The 19753-nt window shown below is 43.8% G+C and overlaps 1 protein-coding gene across 1 annotated transcript; it reads left to right on the top strand.

Moving 5' to 3' along the window:
• The first annotated feature begins 1393 nt into the window (after positions 1-1393).
• On the top strand, positions 1394-14745 carry RGCC (regulator of cell cycle). Its single transcript, XM_066571440.1, has 5 exons — positions 1394-1490; positions 1644-1820; positions 10992-11099; positions 12645-12707; positions 14341-14745. The coding sequence occupies exons 1-5, from the start codon at positions 1454-1456 to the stop codon at positions 14346-14348; spliced, it is 393 nt and encodes a 130-aa protein (XP_066427537.1). The 5' UTR covers positions 1394-1453; the 3' UTR covers positions 14349-14745.
• The last annotated feature ends 5008 nt before the right edge of the window (positions 14746-19753 follow it).

Below are 19753 nucleotides of genomic sequence, written 5' to 3'. Positions count from 1 at the left end.
CTAGTCACGTCCTTGAAAGTTCCCCCTTCTGCCTTGCATCCATTGTCTCTTGTCCTGCTCGTGCTATTGACGTCACGCCCTTGTATCTCCTTGTCCCCTACTTTTTAACCTCGCTTTCCCTCTGTGTCTCTGTGGTCTTTAAAAAGGATTGTTGGATTGTTTGTAGACACTTTTATTAGCAGAAAGAAAAACAGAGGAAGACCACAGAGAGGAGGAAGCCACAGAATAAACAACAATTGAACTTTGTCATGAGAACTTCTTTTGATTCACTGCAAAAATAAATAAATGCCTCCATATCAGCCGTAAGGAGAGATGGACAAATCTGTTTTATTGTCTAGACCATTGTTTTTCTAACTTTGTATCTCGCAGGAGCAATGGCAGCATGTCTAAAAATGTCAAAAAATTGGAGATGTTTTTTCTTACCTCTCCCTGACTTCTAATTCTAAATATTTTCATCAGCACACAAACATAACCATAACTCCTGATACATTCTCATGGAATAGCATCTGATGTCTGTTTTCAGTATTTCTGGCCATAACTAAACATGGCAGAGTCTTCCCAATGAGTATTTAACAAAACTTTTTTTTATTTTAGCTGCTCAGACAGCTTACATTTAAAACGAGCAAGAGACAGCACAAGAGCAACAACACTCCTTAGATGTGGTATGTGTAAACATCAGGTTTACCTGACTTCAGGACAAGTGCCAGAATCCTCCTAAGAACCAGGAAAGCACTGGAGAACACCCTGCCTGATGCACCTGGGGCTGTGACCCCCTCTGCCTGAGCATTCCCTGCATGTCCCCTGCCACCTGCTCTTCTCCTCGGGTCACCCTCTGGAATTAACTGGTCCAGCTGCCCCCACGGCCGTGCCTGCAGCTCACCGATATGCGGAGCAGGGCAATAACCACAGGCAGATGCCAGCACAGTGCCATGGGGATGGGGAAGGAAGGGCATCCCGGGGGTGTTGGAGCAGCACTGCTGTGCATGCAAAGCCACGGGCTCACTGCAAGTGAGCTGCTGCCTCCTCGTCCTGCTGTGTGCCCTGTCCTGCTGGCAGTCCCGGGCCTGGGTAAGGCTGACCCAGTCCTGCGTTCCCGTGGCAGTCCGTCCTCGCAGCCGGCTCTGACTCCCGCTGGATCCTCCCTCCGCAGCACACAGCCGGAGCCGGGCTTAGCGCAGCGCGATCCTCCCGAGGCAGCCGCGCTCCCGCTGGCGGCCGGGCGGCCACGGGCGACGCTTCCCGCTGGCGGCGGCGCTGCTGGCGGGACCGCGGCGCCGGGACAGCCCCGGCCGGGCGCACCTGCACCGCCCGGGGGCCGCCTCCTCCCCGCCCCGCCCCGCCCCGCCCCGCCGCGCTATAAGCGGGGCAGCAGCAGCGGGGCCGGCCGCTCACGCTGGCGGCGGGAGGCGGCAGCGGCGCTCGGGCATCTCCGTCCGCCGCCGCCGCCGCAGCCATGAAGCCTCCAGCAGCCCAGCGCCCGGCGGGGCAAGGTGGGAGCGGCGGGCGGGACCTCCTTTTTTCCTTGTCCTCCTTTTTTCCTTCTCCTCCTTCCCTCCCTTTCCTCCGCAGGGGTGGGGGCGCGGGGGGCGGGCGGGTCAGGGTCGGGCCGGTCCGGTCCTGACGCCGCTGTCGCCGCCTGGCAGGGCCGGGGGAGGACGGTGGGGACCTGGCGGAGGCGCTGGGCGAGTTCGACGCGGTGCTGGCCGAGTTCTCCTGCCCCGCCGGCCGGCGCCGCTTCTTCTACGGCGAGCACCTGGAGCGCATGAAGCGGCGGAGCAGCGCCAGCGTCAGCGACGGCAGCGGCCTCAGCGACTCCGAGAGTGAGTGTCCGTCGGTCCGTCCGTGCCGGCTCCGGGGGCGGGGGGCGGCCGGGAAGCGACGCTCTAGAGCGGGTGCTAAACCAGCACGTCGCCCTCTCTGAGCGGGGCAGGGACGCGGCTGTTTCTATAAACGCAGCTCCTTCTCGGTCACGTTCTGGGCTGGAAGTGCAGGGAGGCACAGTCTGGCCCCGCTGATTCTATCGCTGCTGTTGGACGGAGGGGAGAGTTGCTGGAGCGGAGCCTGAAGAGCTGTCTCTGGGAGAAGGTCGGGCTGCGGGACACCGGGACGTCCCGGCATCTGCAGTGAGAGATGTGCCTTAGGCTCGCAGGGACTGCCCGCTGTGTCTCGGTAACCAGCATCATCTGGACACAGCGAGCGAGCCAAAATGTGCTTCCCACAGCAGCTGGAAACTGACCCAGATTTCCCTCTGTATGAATGGTCATCCACCCGTCCACGAGAGTGTTATCACTGTTTCAGAGGTGCTGATTTTAAGCTACCTTGTGCCCAAGTGCACTAGATGTATGTGAGTGGTGTGTGCAGGACATGGAACAGGAAGGGAAGAAAGCTACTTGGAGCAAGAAAATGTAGAATTGGAAATAATTTTTTTCTGGTTAACATTGGAAAAAAGTTCAACCCCTCTTACTAGCTTTGCTAATCAGGGAGAGAAAACATCTTTCCTCTTCTAGATAGTGAGGCTGGAAACTGCTGTTCTCTTTGAGAACAGTAGGTAACTTTCTCAGAAATAAGTCCTGCTAAATGCAAAATATAACCAGTTTTGCTGATTTGGGTTTTGAGCTTGGTTTGTGGGGTTTTGTGTTTTTTTTTTGTTTGTTTATTTTTTGTTTGTTTTGGGGGTTTTTTTGCTAAGTTCCTAACTATATGGGAAGCTTGATGAAATTTACTTGTTTTGAGGCTATTTGTAATAAGACTGCTCCTCTAATTTCTGCTCTGCCTCTTTATCAGTCGTGGACTTAAGGTGCCATTCTGTTGATTTAGTGCTTAAACACTAATGCTATCTCCCTAGTACCTGAGCTGTGAGAGCAGAGAGTCTCCAGATTATCAGAGCCCTTTATTTCATCATCATGGATGGAATTCATTTTGTTGGCAGGTATTGTTTTACCTGCCCTGAACTTGGATACCTTGCCTACACTGCCTTTGGGTTTTTTCTGTGGAAATACATGGATCAAGATGCTATTTTTCTGTTTCATAACTTGAGTGTAAAACTCCTTAGAATCTCTCTACCTCCAAGGAGGATTTTGAACTGTGTGCCCAATTTAGACAGAACATTTTTCTTTCGTATGGCCAAGGGTGTGTAAGGTGAAATCTGCCTTTACTGAGTCAAACTGGCTGCCCTAGTGCTTATATTTCTTTTGCAGTCTTTGTTGTGATAGGTTAACCTCTCACATACACTTATTTTGTCTCAAAATCAAGACACTTGTAATGATAGAGTGAAATAATTTACTGCTGGAAATTATAAACCCCAACCCAATATCTAGAACTTCTTCTTCTTCTTGTATGGAGAATTGCTATCTGCTATGGTTCAAAAAACTTAAATCTTGAAAACTGCTTAGAATTGCTCTGCTAGAGTTGACAAGAAGGCTCTTTGGAAGAAGGTGGCAGTGCTCTCTGGCAGGGCAGAAGGCCTGGTGAGAAAACAGCATGCTCATGTAAACAGGCAGATCAGATTGTCAGGAAGATCTGGAAAATAAAAATCTGTGTGGCAAATCCACATGGATTTAGGCTGAAGGCAGTAGTGGGGTTAGCAGGATAGACAGGGTTTGATGGCTCTATATGAAGTCCTCAAAGATCTTGTATGAGGAACTTGTCAATTTTTCAATTCCTGTCCCAAGCCTGAGTTGCCCCCTTGGTGATGCATGGTGTGAAAGGTGGCTCTGGAGCGGTTGAAATCGCTGGACACTGGCATGTGAGGGACCAGGAGGGTGCACCAGAGTTTATGAGCTATGTTCAAGGGAAAGGAAACAAAACCAGCCAGCTCTGCTCATGGCTTAGGAAAGGCCTGGTGAAATACTTCTTCCTAAAGGAGTCATTCAGTGCAGTCAACTTTTTATTTTGAAGTTTTGGTAGGGTTGGAGAGGAATTGTGGATTTATGAAGAGCTCCTTTTATAAAACAGGCTCTAGTGTCTGATGTAATCCAGCTACACACCCTACATCTATTTTAAGAGTAAGTGTAGGGAGTTGCCTACTTACCCAGGTCCTTTCAGTTCAAACTCAAGTATTTCTTGGTTTATTTTCCCTTTGATTTCTGTAGTTTAGTGTTAGCCAGTATAGTGCTGAATTCATGCCCTTGCCCTTACTGTGATAAGGGTTAGGTTAAAATACCACTGCAGAATCAAGGGGTAACTGGGCTGAAAGAGTAAGTTCTGATAACATGAATCTTTAAAAACCATATTATCTGCAGATAGTTTGATCGTCTTGTTAATGAAGATTCTTTATATCTTTGTAAAATCTTGTTATCCAGTGCCAGGACTATTTCAAGCACACTTTATCATGTGTGTGTAGAACAGTTCAGACTATTGTGTTTTAGTGCTACCTGTTGTTTGCTGTTTGATCTAATCCTCCTAACTGATGTGGTGTGGCTGAAGATATGTATCTTTTGGCCACTCCTGCAATGGTATCTTTCCACGCAGGGATGGAACTGTAAGGGAAGGAAACATTTTAAACTGTTGCAACTGTTTGTTCCAGTGCCCCTGAATCAGCCTTAAATTCAGTTTCATGAGCAGCTACTAACAGATGTCAAGTGGTTCTACTTGAACAGTATTGTTTAGTTGGGTCAGGGAAGCCTTTCCTCTCCTGGGGTTTCTGCCATGGGCATGAGCCCATTTAATTTAACAGAAAAGTTTACAGAAGATCTCTGTCAATGCAGTTAATCCTGAAAATATTCTCTTAACCTTAAAATCTCCCAAGGGAGCTAGCTCCAAAAATACTACTTTAAATTCTTAAATTACATATTTCTGGCTCTAGAGAAAAAGTAGGATTTTGAAGACCCTGTATGAAAAGTGGGTGCAATAGTACTTTGTTCTCCCACATCTTGTCCTGTCATTTGACTAAATGATCTTTGGACAAGGTCTGGCTTGGCTGTGTCTGAGCCTTGTACACAGCACAGTGGACTCTAGACCCTGCAGTAACAGAGAGGCTGTGAGTGCAGCTGTGTGTGATGATCTCTGCCCACGAGTATTACATTAACCACCACAGTTGACTGGGTCAGAGCTGGAAATCATGATGCAACTGCTGAGTTACTCCAGAATTCCAGAGCTTCTGGACTGTGAGTACCAGTTATGTTTCAAGTTGATGCATTCAAACGAATTGGAGCCCAGCAGCTTCGTTCTTTAGGTTAATTGTGCTGGAGCTTCTAAGCTGAGGAATACTTTATAACTCTTTGCTATTCACAGCATATCTGGGCTGTGATAAAGGAGGATTTGTGCTAGAGAGTGCTGTGCTGGCAGAAGGCACTTGTGTAGCTGCAGCTGTGTTAATGAACTTACAGATAGCATTGTCTTCTTGTGTTGGAATAAGCTTGCAAAGAAGAGTGCAGGCTTGCCTGTGTAAAATGCATGCCCTGTCAGTGCCAGTACAGTTTATGGTAGTGTCAGGACAGCCTGCCAAGTTTAGACTTAGGAAAATGAATGGAAGTTGGACTTTGAGAGGTAGAGAAGGGAAGTGCTTTAGTGTTTCTTGGGCCAAAGTTACAGTAACACTGAAAAGCTACATCATAATCTGGTGTCTTGCTCTCAGAAATACTTGACACTTGTAGCTCCATGTTTTCTTGAGGCAGGTTCAGCTTCCTGCCTCTCTGTTAAGAGCATTGCAAGATAATTTCATCAATTCTTGTACTTGTACAGGCAGCAGTGTTCTTTGTAGTTATTTTTTAGCGGTAAATAAATGAGCAATGCCTCATGGCTTTCAACCACAAGAAAGAAATCCTGAGTGCATCTAGAGCTTTTAATTTTATGATTTTAAAGTCAAGTAGGTGCAGGGGTTGAGCAGGGTCTTTTAACACTCAGTGCCTGGTGTAGTGCCGGCACTTGTGTTTCCATGGATGTGGCTGTGGATGTCTCCAGGTGCTCCTGCTAATGCCTGGGCCATCCAGAGATGAAGCATCAGCCCCTGTTAGAACTGCAGCACTTACCCTGACAAACCTGTTTGCATTGTCAGTCTTGTAATATGTGACCATAAAGAAGGCAAAGAAAAAGGCAACAGAAATGATTGAAGATGTAAAATATTTTCCAAATGCTTAAATAGCCTGTGACTGTCTGGCAAAAAAGAGATGTTTTGGGTGGGGACAAGACAGTCTTCTGGAGAATCCTAAGTGACATTAGGAAAGTGACTGCTACCTCACCAGTATGAGGAAGTCAAATTAAATCAGCATGCTTCAAAGAAATGAGGTGTTATTTCTTTTGTGAACAGTTAAAGATATTGCCTTAAGTTATTATTGATATTAAAAGTTCACATACTCAAAACCAACTTGATAAAATCCCAGCAGGAGGGATGGGGCCATTGGGGACTGCTCGGGCTGGTGCCACTGGTGTCTCAGGAAAGAGAGTGGTACCTGCATTGGGAGAACTTGGGAGAGCTCATCCTGCAGCTCTCAGTGTGTGGCTGCACCACTTTGAAGCTCCTGTACAGTCATCTGCTGCGAGTTGGTGTGAGAAACAGGATGTGAAGTAGATGAGCCTTTGGTCTCTGCAGCAAATGCCAGTCTTGTAACATGAAAAGGAGGTAGATTGTGCCTGTGAACTTCCTATGGCTTGTCTCAAACAAGAGAACAATAAAATGCTTCTAATGAAAAAAGTGAAGACTTTCTCTTCTGGAGAAAGTCCCTTTTGTTAAATGATCTGAGAAATAAACTTTTATTACATTACTGATATGCACAAGGGGAAGAAAAATTGGAAGTTTCAGGTGCATAGCCTTCTTTACAGGTATTTCAGTGTGCTGAGAAATGCAATTTTCAGAAGATTTCCTGTTCTTGTCACTTCAGCATACCCATTGCTCTTACTCATTAGAAAGGAAGATTAAGTAAAAGGGAGGGCTGGAGTTGGAAATTGCCTCATAGCTGGTAAGCATAGGGGGGGAGTGGGAAGGTAAGCTTTGTACATAATGAGAAAACGTGCTTGTGCATCTGGATTTCAGGCTTCCTTGATCACTTTTGTGTAACTATGTGATTTGAAATCCTTTAAATAATGATGCTGAGATGTGTCAATAGAGAAAAGGTGTCATTTTTTTAGTCAGTATTGGAACAGATGTTTGTTAGCTAGGCAAAATCCCCACAAAAATAAACAATGCAGCAAGTGTAACTGTGATGATGATAAAAATAAACACTGTCCTTGGGGGCTGAAACATACACATTTTGAAACAGGCTTTTTGCATCATGAATATTTCTCACTTCTGCTGGTGACATTACAATTTCCAGATTTTTTTCTGCTTTTTTTAGCAAGTAGGCTATGTTCTGTTAGGAATTATTTGTGCAGTCTGCTCATTAAGTGCTGAGTTACTGTTTCATAATGAATTCATGATTTGTAGACACTTGAGTGGACTTGTGAAGCTTTTCTCTGAAAGCTTTATGGATGTGCTTTTACTTTTTCCCCTAGAACTTTTCCCACTGAAAACTGCAGTAAAAATGTTACCAGCTCCAGTGCTCTTCAAAACTGAGCCATGGTACTAGAAAGAGCATGATACTAAAGAAGCTACACAGCTGAATTTTTCCATTGCCTGTTTTGAAATGAGAAGTTTGAGGTTTTCCTCCTTCAGTCCATTACTGCCGAGAGCCTTTCAATTGCTCATTTCATGGGGCCATTTCTATATTTACATGGTGTTGCCATGGTTTATTTTGTGGTTTAACCATACACTGGAGCAGTAGAGTTATACTAACTACAGATTACTTTGCCAAAGTAAAATCCACCCATATTTATTCCTACCCCCTAATTTTGCAGTGTAGCCTGACTGATGCAAATCAACTCACTGACAAAACTCTGATTTTAAGGCCTATTACATAAGAGCACAGGCACTAGAATCAATGTACAAAGTGAAAAACAGGTAAGGAATTACAAACTTGTGGTGGGTGAGAAGGAGCTGGGTGAGGAAGGACAGCAGCAATGAGATCCTTGGCATCAGCCCCTGGTTATTGGGTTGCAGAGGATGTTGTATTTGTTTGGCAGTGGAACTCTTCCAAGAGCCATTATTGGAGGTGAATGAGCAAATCTTGGCTTTGGCAGCTGGTAGAGAGCAAAGACTGAAGTGTCCTTTTCCCAGAGCTTTCTGCCCTACAGCCACCCTTTGCAAAGAGGATATTTTTCTGTGCTGCTTGTCATAAGTATTTTTACATTGTTTTCAGCAGTTATGGTGACCTTGCTGGTGGAGTCAGTGCATTCCTCCTTACATCACTAGAATTTCTGATGCTTGGTGGCATGAATAAGCCACAGTCAGTAGCTAAAGTATATTTTTGCTTTGAGAAAGATAAATGTTGATATTTTCCTGAAACTATTATGACCCATCAGAAGATAACATTGTTATGTGAAAACATTTCACCTTTTGAAACTGGGAGAAAAACATTCAGAGATTTAAAGCAACAGTTTTGTCATATTTTCTCTTTGCCCAGTTGTAAATATTTCCCAGCATAATGTTTGTGGAAGCCAGTATGAAATTACACTTTCTGATGTCAACCCAGCCTTGCTACATTTGGTGTCTGGATGTTAGTATCAGAGAGTTCACATTAAAAGTATACGCAGATTTATAACCATAGTTCTCTGTATTTTTTTTAATTCAATGAGCCATAAAACCTTTAAAATATGAATTAATTTGGAAATTCTTGTTCTATTCTTTTCAAATAAATAGCCTGAAAAGTGTTTTATCTTTGGTCTGTTCTGTCAGTGTTTCAGTGAACTACAGTCTTGGCTAGAGCACTGTTTGTGTCAGCTATTACAAGTTGCTTGGGGTTTTGTCCTGAACAGCTAGAATTTTCCATTCTGTGTTTCTTAGTCACTGGGGTTTGCATCTTGGCTGAAAAAATGTAGCCTCAGTAGGCAGTTGTCCTGTAAACTGATTTCAGAGGAAATTTGCCGTACCTTTAGTGGAGAGAAAGTATCAGTTAATGTACAGGGTTCATGTGGTGTGGTACAGCACTGGTGGCACACATCACTGCAGAGCACTACCAGATTTCTTTCATCCTTAGGTTATTTTTAATGGTTTTTTCTGTTCTTAGGAGCTACTTTTAAAATGGCTTATCTTTCCCCCCCCATTTTTCTATCTAAAATGATCTTATTTCTGCATTGTATTTGTGAAGTCTTTCTTGCATTCAAAGTTCCAATTGGTTGGAATCCAACTGGTTCCAATAGCTTGGTTTTGATCTGCTGAAGTTTAGAGAGAACTGCACTTCTTAAGAGTGGAGATAAAGGAATTGCAATTAGGGGGTAGTTTGAAGAAGCCATCAAACTCTATACCCATGTCTACAAACAAGAAATACCAAGTGGGGGCTGAGCAGGTGGCAGTAGCCCCAGCTGAGAGATGTCAGTCACATCATCACTCCCATTTGTGTGGTGCTGTGGGCCATGCGTGTTTGCCAGAACAGGATCTGAGATGATGGCAGAGGAAACTGAAAATACAGCCCAGTGGTGGGCCAAAATGCATGGGAAAGAAGAAAGTATTCCAGGTTGAAGCTTTTCTCCCAAGTCTTTTTGGTGTGTATTATAACAGAGGTGAGCTTGGAAGCCGGCAAAGAACAAATAAATCAGCTTTTATTGCTGAGGGAAGATCTGAGAGGCTTTGTAGGTGCAGTTGTCTGGTCTGCCTTGTCACTGTGCCTGTGTGCTCCTGTGGAAGCTGCTTTTGTGCTGGACAGGACAGCAGGCCAGAGGAGGTGGCTGGGGACACACACTCTTCTTCCCAAAGACAGCTGAACTTAAGGCCCAGGTCTGCCAGAGGATGGTCTCAGTGTCTGCTGTCTGGAGACATCCAGATGTTCAGTAGAGGTGCAGATGTGCAGATCTTGGCAAGGCAAGCTGTGGGCCTGCCCCTTTTGCCAATTCATCAAGACACCCTCAAATAGCTAAAGCAGCGCTCTCCTGGCACAGCAAATGGGACAGGCATCCAAGGAAGTGTGAGAGTTCTCTCTTCAGTGGGCTTGGTGCTGCAGTGCAGCCCCTCCCAGGCTGTGGCTCCAGGGACAGGGGCTGTGTGTGCTGCAGGGAGCAGGATTGCTGCCTCGTGGCAAGCAGTGGTAGTCACCACCCTGTATATTAAGACATATATTGATATCCTGGGCAATGTGCAAAGAAAATGGAGACCCTGGCCATGTTTGCATCTCAGTGGTGTCTTTTTGTAGAAGCACAGTTTTCAGGTCGCTGGCTGGACACTGCAGGACAAGCAGTTTTAGAGTCTCTAGTGGGATGACAGAGCCTCCTTCCAGTGGAGCCAGGACTAATACTTGGGGTGCCCCTGCACATAAAGATACTTTTTGATGCTTTTTGAGCTTAAGGCCTTCTCTAAAATACAAGAACATCAAAATGGTATTGGGGCCTTTTCTGTGCCTTTCCAGGGCATATAAGGCTTTCTTTGGAAGTTCACCTAAAATAGGATTGCAGGATATCTTGTGTACCAGTGTACTGCTTCATGAACTCCAGAGTCACAGAAGAAAGGTATTAAAAATGCCATACCTAAAGCAGCAGAGTAATGTATGGAGAGAGAGGTGTGCTTGCTTTGGGGATAAAGGACAACCCTAAATATATTCTTTATTCTGGGGGCTTGTCCTTGTCCTGGAGCTCTCTATTCAGGGGTTTTTGGTAACTTTTGAACAATTTAGGTAACAGAATTTCCCAGAATATTGTGAATCAGGCAGGTCCTACTAGATCTAATTTTGCTGATAAAGGATAATTGTAGTTTCTGTTTAATTTTTCAAATGGTGCTGACTTCAGGGAAAGCTAACACTTTCCTTATTGGGGATGAGGATTGAGCCTAGGCCTGCTTTCTCTTTAACAGTAGGAGTGGGAGCAGCAGCCTTCACACAATAAAGGGTTTATTCACTTCTCTGCTTTTGAAGACTTAATTTGAGTTCTGCAGACTTAGAAGTCTGTATAGGAAAGGCTGCATTTTGGGTTTCAATTATATTGCAAACTTGCAGAAGGTGTCAAATTTCCTTTATAATCTTGCTTTTTTACAGGTGCAGATTCCCTCTATAGAAATAGTTTCAGTCTCAGTGATGAAAAACTCAACTCTTCAACTGCATCTACTCCAAGCTTGCCATCCCCTTCAGTAACTCCTTGTAAAGGTATCTTAATTTTAGCTGTTGGCATTTCTTCCTACTCTTCAATTATATGGGCTTCTTGCTGGGAGCCAGGATTCACATGCTTGCATGGTTTGGTTTTTTTTTCATTTTGGTGTTTCTTTTTCTTGGTGGGTTGTTGTTTTTGTTGGGTTTTGGGTTTGGCTTATTTTTTTTAATGACAACAAGACTAAGTATTACTGTTGAGCACACTACAGATCCAAGTATTGTTGTCTTGATTATAAATGGCAATAGCATTCTGCATCTGTACTTTGCAGGTGGCCTGGTAAGTCTTTTGGTTTTGAAACACTGAGCTAAAAAAAATTGTATTTTTTTGGCTGATAAGGAGTAATTATTAACTTGTGTTACTTTTTTACTGATGCAACTGAGTGGCTTAAGTGTCCCATGTCTCTATATAAAAATGCTTAGCCTGCATGCAGGGCTAGAGGGACTCCTCTGAAGCCATATGCTGCCATTTAAGTAAACACAATTGCTCAGATCCATACAGACCTTACACAGTGCTTATACAAACCATGTGTTAGCAATTCCTTCCTCCTCTGAAGCGATGCTGTTGCAAAGAGGCTTCTGTCTTGCAGCTGATCTGACTTCTCAGAACAGTGTTTCATTCAGGTTAACTTGGATTAACTCTGGAGCAGACATGTCAATAAGTGAACACTCATATGTTTGTACTACATGGTGCTTTTGTTACAGCTCTGCACTCTCCTCAGGTGCATGTTCAATAGCCTTTCACACTTCCATATCTTTTCCACAGTGACCAGTCACAAAAAAACAAGTTAAATGCTTTCTTTTCAATTAGTGGGACACTGGGGAGAAATAATGAGTAACAGTTTCTGTGAAGTAGCAAAAAAAGAGCTCAGCTGAACTGTCAGGAAATATTTGGTGAAGAATTACACTAAAGAACAAGATGCTCTTCCTGATGAGAAGACAGAGTTGAAACTGGCTTGGCAAAGACCACAGACATGAGATGAGGAAGAAACTTGCAGTAAAACTAGATTGAGTGGAACCAGTGGTGTTGCCAGAAGTGGAAAATTTGGTGGATGTTTGGTTCCACATTTATAGTGTATGGACCAAGATGAAAGGATCTGGCAGCATAGTAAACCTGTGATGCTGACATGATTTTAAAGGGTAGAGGTTTGAGTAGGGCTGGGAGCTCAAGGGGTTGATTAGGGCCATGCACACAGCATCTGAAGAGATGAAACAGGAGAGATGGCCACAGTAGCAAAGACACAGGTTAGTTGATAGGTATCTTTTATTCTTCACTGCAGCCCCTTCTTTTTAAGGAGACTACATAAAGTATTGCTTTGTGTTGCTTCTGTCAAGTAGAAAACTAGGAAAGCTAGAACTTCAGCTCAGTCTCCCATGTTCTCCAAGTGCTTTTGGACATTGCAGCAGCTCTACTGAACTTTGCTGATGATAATCCACAGCATCTTTGCTACCCCTGAAAATAATTCGGAGGCTTGTGTGTTTCTAGTGTTTCTTCTAGCCAGAGGAACATGTCATGTCTAATCAGTGTTGCCCCTCGTTTTGCAGCAAAGCTTGGAGACACTAAAGAGCTGGAGGACTTCATTGCTGATCTTGACAGAACACTAGCAAGTAAGTAGGTTTTTATTAGTTGTTTGCATCTCACTTGGAACTTGTTACAAAGAATGTTGAAAGCCAAAGTATAGGGAGAGAGGGAAGAGAAGAATAGAAGTATTTTATATAATGTTGCTTCCTTTTAGTTTGCTAGTCCTATGGATCATTATCTGGATAAGAAGGTAACACAGACTAAATTCAGACTCTGCCTGAATGTGCAGTTTATCCTGTGTGACAAAGGCTGAACTCAATGAACCCCTGGTCCCACCTCTGAGTCAGCAGCAATTCACCCCTCCTTGACAGTGGATGGATAAATAAACATCAGTTTCTTCAATACTCAAATCTCAGTTTAGAAACTGGTGATCTATTTCGTCATTATGAAGCTAAGTAACTGGAGGAGTGTCCTTATGTGAGGAACAATCTTTTTGTTCTAGACTTTGCTTTATGAAAGAATGAAGGAGCAGATATCTGTATCTGTTGACTTAATGTCAAAATCTTATTTGTGCTTGTTTTTACCAGGAATGGAACTTGGATCACTTTTTCTGCTACTATCTAGAAATTGTATCTTTCAGCTATTCTTCATTATGATTTTTAAAGAAAAACAAGCAAAAAACAGGCCAACTGTTTCCAGCCATGTACTCTGCCTATTCGTTTTTGCCTATTCCTTTTGCTTCTTCCTCTTCTTTGCTTCTTATGTTGTGGACATCATACCATTTCTTTTGCATTTCAGGTTGGGTTTTTTTTATGTGGGACTAGGCTATAGAGCCCAAACCAACAAGTTGTAGGACTAGACCTAAGTAGCAGTATAAACAAAGCCCTCTCAAAATATGAACTGAGAGTTGTGTGTGCTCATTAGGTGTTTTCTCTTCCCTGTATTTCTTGAAGATATGGACTTAATTCAAGACAGCTGGCCTTATGAGTTCCTGCTTCCCTGCTGTCTTGCCTGTATCTTAATCCTGGTTTCACTTCTCATACTTAAAATACATTTTTTTAGTTTCCTGTCTTCTGTCATGGAAGTCAGCTTGAGCTAACACCATCTTTACCACAGAAATGTAATTGACCACTCTTCTGAAAGAAATCCAAGTTTTTGAAGGTTTGTGTATCCCAAACTGACAAATATTTCCATTGCTGTGTTGCAGCTCTAAAGGGGCTGCCTAAAATTCGTAGATTTTATTTTTCCCTTGCAAAGCACATCAAGGGTGAAGGCAGGAACTACCACCTGCTCTGTGGTTTTGTGCTTTTTTTTGGTGTGATTTTTTTTTAATCCCAACTAGACAAATCTCCAGTGATCTCAGCAGAGTTTCATTTGTACAGTTTCACTGTAGAGTGAGGAAGAAGTCCAACTTCCATCTGGCATTTATCACCACATTTTTGAGGAGTTGTATGTATATGCTTGAGGTTACACAGAACTTTGTACAGATACCTTTTGTTGTACACATACCTTTTCAAGCCTAATGCACTTGTTAGAACAGTACTTGCCTTGTCTTTTTAGCCCACCAGCATTTCAGCTTTCATGTTAACTTAAAAAAAGACATAATTTGGCTCGTCAGGCAGTCTAGCAAGCTGGGCATAGGCAAGTGTCTGATACATCAACAACATGCAATCTTATTTAATAGAGAGCTTAGTGATCTTTCTTGTTCTGTATTTTCAGGTATGTGAAATGAATTTTCAGCATTGTGCTTGCATGTGGTTGTCCTCTGAAGGATAAGTGACATCAATCAGTGAGAACTGCTGCCCTTGTCTGATAACTTTGCTCAAGATACCCTCTGAACATAACCTTTGTGAACTCCTACAAGTATTTAACTGGCAACATTGGTTTTGGGGTTTGGGTTTTTTTGGGTGTTTTTGGTTTTGGTTTGTTTTGTTTTTTTTTTACTTTGCGGCAGATGGAATAACTTAAATGTTAGAGCTGTATTTTGCTTTAAAATATAGCTTGAATTTTAATTTAAAGTTGCTTTTATGCAAATATATTTGTAATTTTATATAGTTGAAGACTTTAATGCTTTCTCCATTATAATATATTTTTGTATGCAAATAAATCCTGAACTGAAATCCAGATGTCTGTAAGCTTTCTATGAACATGCAAACTCTGAAATATAAGCACAAATTGAACTCTTACTGAAAACAACATGCTTTAAAATATCTTGATAATGGTATATTTTCTGTTAGGTAAAATTTCTAATGCTAGTTGAATGTGGTTGCTTAAATAAGAACTTTTTGCTACGTAAAATTAATACAAGCAGGAAAATAATAAATTGGGTCAAACTGTTACTTCAGATTTGTGTTAATACAAATGAAATAACACTGACTTAGGTGTTATTGTTCAAATGTCTACTATTTTAAACCCTGTGTAAAAGCTGATTTTAAGCTCTCAGACCATTTGACATGAAGCACTGGCTCTTTGGAAGGTCAGACATTTATGCCCATCAGTTTAGAGGTGTGGAGGTCCTGTACCACTGAGACAATGCTTGTGTCTGGGTGTTTCTGACACCAGGCCCTTGGGTCTGGAACAGTCAACCACTCTGAAAAGACTTCCTGGCCATCACTGTGGTGCTGAAAGAGGGAAGGTGAACCTGTGCTTTTACAAGGAACCTGATTCTTTCCATGTGCATTAGGCACTGGGAATGTCATTATGTGTGCTCTCCTGCAGCTGCTGCAGGCATTACAGCTGCCTCTGCTGTCTGAGCTGTGCTCCCCTGGCTGTTCTGACCGAGTGAGCTGGGGCTGGGCTGGTTTGAACTCCGGCCTAATTTTGACCAAAGCTGTCTAGTGAGCAGTTGCTTGAATGGTTCAGTTATTGTACCCCATATGTGTTATCTTTGAGTGTGTGTGTACCTGTGACACAGCTACCTGCTTAGGGGACCTTAAAGGACAGATTTGGACCTGGATCTGCAGCTTGGGGAAAACCTGCTGTGTATTTCCTTATAGGAACATCATAAGAATGATGTAGATCCATCCCCCTGGATTTTAGATTTCCTAAAACTTGACCAAAACATTTGGTTTTAATGAACACCATATGATTTCTTCCCCTTGCCTCCCCCCCCCCCCCCCCCCCGCCAGTCCCCAGTTTTATTCATTAATAAGAAAAAAAATTCTGAACTGGGTACATTTTTATCAGTCTGAAAGAGTCTGGAGGTTGCTATGTGGGTTCTTTCCTTCTTTCAGGCAGGAGGGCAATGTCAAGTGGAGCAGTGTGTGGTGGAGTGTGCTCCTGAAGAAGAAACTTTCCTTTCAGCATTTCCTACTGGAGATTCTGTTGGCAAATTGTCCCATAGAAGAGAAAAGGAGTAAAATGATTTAGGAGGGTAAAGCTTCATGCTTGCAGCAGGTTAACTTTCAGATCTGTGAAGGTTTGAGACAGAGATGTCCTTCTCCTTGCTCTGGAACCTTCCCAGAGGCTCCTGCACCACAGGAACCCCATTATCAGCAGTGTAAAATTCACTGCTGCTATGCTGTAATCATACAGGAGCAATTATTCCTTTTTGTGATGGGTGTCTGGCCCTCCTCCCCAGCCCCAGATGTGAAGGGATTCCTTTGGCTGGTGTAGGACTCCTGTTAGCTGTAGAGAGTGTGCCTTTGAGCAGGAGCTGAGGGAAGGGGAACCAGGACAGCAGGGACAAGCTTCTGCTTCCCTTTTAAGAAACATCCTTAGCATAGGGCATGTTTTTAAACCTGCTGGAATAGCAGCAGCAGTTCTGGCTGTTCTTGTGTATTTTAATGCTAGTTGATAGTTTGAACAAGGGGGTGGCCACTCCAAGTGATCCTAAGGTGGTGGGACATGGACAGCTCTTTGCTCCTCTGTTCCTCAGGATGGATTGCTTGAGGCATGGGTTTTCCACTTCTGCGTGTTCAGTTGCTGCTTGATCCTGTTGAATACTCTGTGCCTATAATCAGTGTTTAAAGTCAGCTGTCTCCCTTTATAGGCTGAAATCACCCCATCAGTGCAGTGCTTTGGAATGGCAATAATTTGCCCTCACAGACACCAAGTTTTGAAGGTTTTTCCAGTATAAGCAAAGGTTTTAGCGAGGCGTGTTCCTCATTTGGTCTAACGTCAGTGGTGATGGAGCTGGGGATTAAGTCACCATCTGCTTGGGTTTTTTAATCTTGTTTATGCATGAACAGGTGGAGACTTCTTGCTTATACAGCAGATCTGGAGATCATCAGCTGCAAATCTGGGAGTATCTTCTGTGGAGCTGTTTATCTGAATTCCTGCCAGTTTATGTTCAATTTTCAATGTGTCAGAAGGAAGGCACTCATGTAGATGTCATTTCACTGGAGGATGCTTATGACTTAAGTTCATCATCTGATTACATATGGCACTGAAAAATGAATTGCTGGAAAAAGTTCTGTCATGCTTTATCCCCAATGAACATTGCTGGAGACTGCACTGTCCTTATGGGCCTGGCTGAATTTTTAGTCCTTGTTTTGACCTCCCTCTCATGCTGCAATGCTGAATTTGAATTCAGAAGAGTCTCAGCACTGTTGTGCCAGCACCATGCACCCAGAAATGGAGATGAGCAGCTTAGACTAAGCAGATGTGTTGCCACAGCTTAACCTGTGGAAGGTGAGGTGAAACAATTGCACGTGTGCTCTTTACCTACTGCAAATTCAAGGTTAAATGGATTAGTTTAACCCTCCATCACCAAGGCTTGAGCTAATGTATCTTATCTTGGGCTTGCTGTTGACTCTGTGTCCTTGGTGCCAGCTGATACCAGGTAACACATTAGCTTGGTAACCTTAATGAGGGAGAGGGACCAGACAAAGGAGATATTTATGTTTTTCCTGGGTTGTGTGAGCATCTGCAGCCTCTACTGATGCACTGACTGGAATTTTCTGGCTAGGTGAGCTTTTAGGAGTGAGGAAAACAGTTGCACTGGCAGTGATGGAACTTGGTTGTAAGGGAAGGGCTCAGCCCCTGCTGGCTCCCATGACCCTTGTGCTGGTGCCTTCTCCCCTTCTTTGTTACTCTTGTGGGATTTCTGGTACATGCTGGGTGTGGAACTGATTTCCAGCAGCATTGCCTAATCTGAAGGGTCAGAGAGGGCAAGAGAATCCATGCTCAGAGCTTCATGGGTTCTTTTAAGCCTTGGTTTTAGTGGTGGATGCTTGCAAAGAAAACCAGCACAGGAAGTTTCTGCCTGCTGGGAAACATTAGGAATTCACCAGTGGGAAAGGTCTACCCTGCATGGGTCTCCTCTGGAGCTCATCTCAGATGGCTCAGGTGCACCCAGCTGACCCATATGAGTGGTATTTGCACCCCTGGAGCCCATCCTGGGAGATTTAATTTATCTGAAGGTGCTAGACCTGACATCTGCTAGACTGTTGGAGAGAAACTTTGGAAGTTGTAATGTTTGGAAGCAAAGCCAATATGGCTGCAGCAGCTCTTGAAATGAATCCAGCTCTGCATACTGACAGCACGAAATCCATATTCTCAATGGGCAAATCTCCTGTTTTCTATGTTACTTGCTACATTACTGATTTTTTTGCAGCCTGGCCAACAGCTCTGGCTCTCTAGATAACTTTACAATAATGTAAGATGATCCTGGCTGCTACATCTCATCAACTTAAGATTCTAAACTGTAAATCAGATTTGTAAACCAGATCTTTTCAAGGTTCTCTCCTTTCTTAGAGGTTAAAAGAGCTATCAGTCAAATGCTGTAGGCTGACCTGTGTGATTGAAATAGGCCAGTCTTCACAAAGGCACCCCAGTGCTTTCGTTGCTTTTGCTCTTTCACACCTAATTATGGAAAGCTAAAATATTTATTAGTTTAGCTTTTAAAAACTACAGACTAGAGGCCTGTGCCTCCATTCTCCCAAGGCATCAGAGCTCATTGTCTTCTCTGGGAGGCCTGAAGATGCTCAAATAAGCTTCAGACTGGAGGTGAATGTTTCCTTCTCCATAGCTGATGGCTGTAACACTGATTGCCATCCTTTGGTTCTGTTGATAATGTATTTCAGATCATTAGTTTCAATTACAACTGTTGCCCTTGTCTTAAAAAAACCTCAAAACAATCAATGTATTATGGTACATATACATTATATGGTACATATGTAGTCTTCACATTAAAAAAAAAATCTTGCTACTCTATCAAATCAGGTCGGGACCAATTTACCCTGAATTAAGCACTTATGTAAACCACTGAGGTTAGGATGTTGCCCTTGGCTCCTTCAACAGCCATTACAGAAAGAAGAGGAGGCTGAATTATCCCCTAATGATGGTCCTTTGCTACAGCAAATATTGTAAAACACTCCAGTTAAGCAGGTTTTTCACTTGGGCTTCTTTATCCACTGACTAAAGAGAAGTGTAGGTGTCAAAATAAACCTGCCTGCAAGTGGCCTAAAGTGTAACAGCTGGTGGGGCTGGAAGAGCAGAGGCAGAAACACCCAGCTGGGCAGGTTCCTGTGCTTGGGAGTCTGCATCACATTGTGCAAGCACAGCCGCTTCCTTCAGCCCTGGGAGCTGGGGCACAGCACTGCTGGGACCTGCTGGGACCACAGCCCAGCATGGGATGCCACAGGATGAACCCACAGGAGCTCAGGGCTCTGGAGCAGAGCTGCCAGACAAGCTGAGGAGAGGTGCACTCCTCATCCTCACCACTGCCTGCCCATTCCTACTGTGCTAGGTGGGGTGGGAAGCTCCAGCTGCCTCCTTGGGCAGGAACAAGGAAACCATGGAGAGCCCTGGGATGGTGCTTGGGTGTCAGAGTGCTGAGCCAGACCTGTGCCCTTTGGTGTCTGCACCTGTGGGGGTCCCAGTCTTTGGTTTTTCTGGGTCCGGATTGAAGGCACTTGAGACAGTAATTTGTGTTTGGACTCAGGTGTTTATTATTTGTTATCAGTGAAACAGTCTCACTACTGTGAGTTTGGCACCTTTCATTAGAAGGCACAAGATGGCTCACAATCTCTTGTTCCAAGGTCCTTTAAGACTAAACTGTCCAATTAAGAACTGACACCTAGATTATTTTCCCTTTTAACCCAATAACTGATCCCAAAGAGCTGCAATGCAGACTTTTCTGCCCAATCACAAAATGCCACCCAAACCCATGAAGAAGGAGGAAGAAGAA

This window comes from Molothrus aeneus, chromosome 2 (assembly GCF_037042795.1).
Source record: "Molothrus aeneus isolate 106 chromosome 2, BPBGC_Maene_1.0, whole genome shotgun sequence".
Classification (NCBI taxonomy): Eukaryota; Metazoa; Chordata; class Aves; order Passeriformes; family Icteridae; genus Molothrus; species Molothrus aeneus.
The sequence above is the reverse complement of the archived record's forward strand: the minus strand, read 5'-3'. Positions and strand labels throughout refer to the sequence as shown.

What these genes read in the sequence shown, in the direction of transcription:
- RGCC (XM_066571440.1), top strand. Translation starts at nt 1,454, where the DNA reads ATGAAGCCTCCAGCAGCCCAGCGCCCGGCGGGGCAAG. An exon ending in CGGCCTCAGCGACTCCGAGA is followed by an intron (nt 1,821 to 10,991) that starts GTGAGTGTCCGT and finishes GCTTTTTTACAG; the next exon opens with GTGCAGATTCCCTCTATAGA. An exon ending in TTCAGTAACTCCTTGTAAAG is followed by an intron (nt 11,100 to 12,644) that starts GTATCTTAATTT and finishes CTCGTTTTGCAG; the next exon opens with CAAAGCTTGGAGACACTAAA.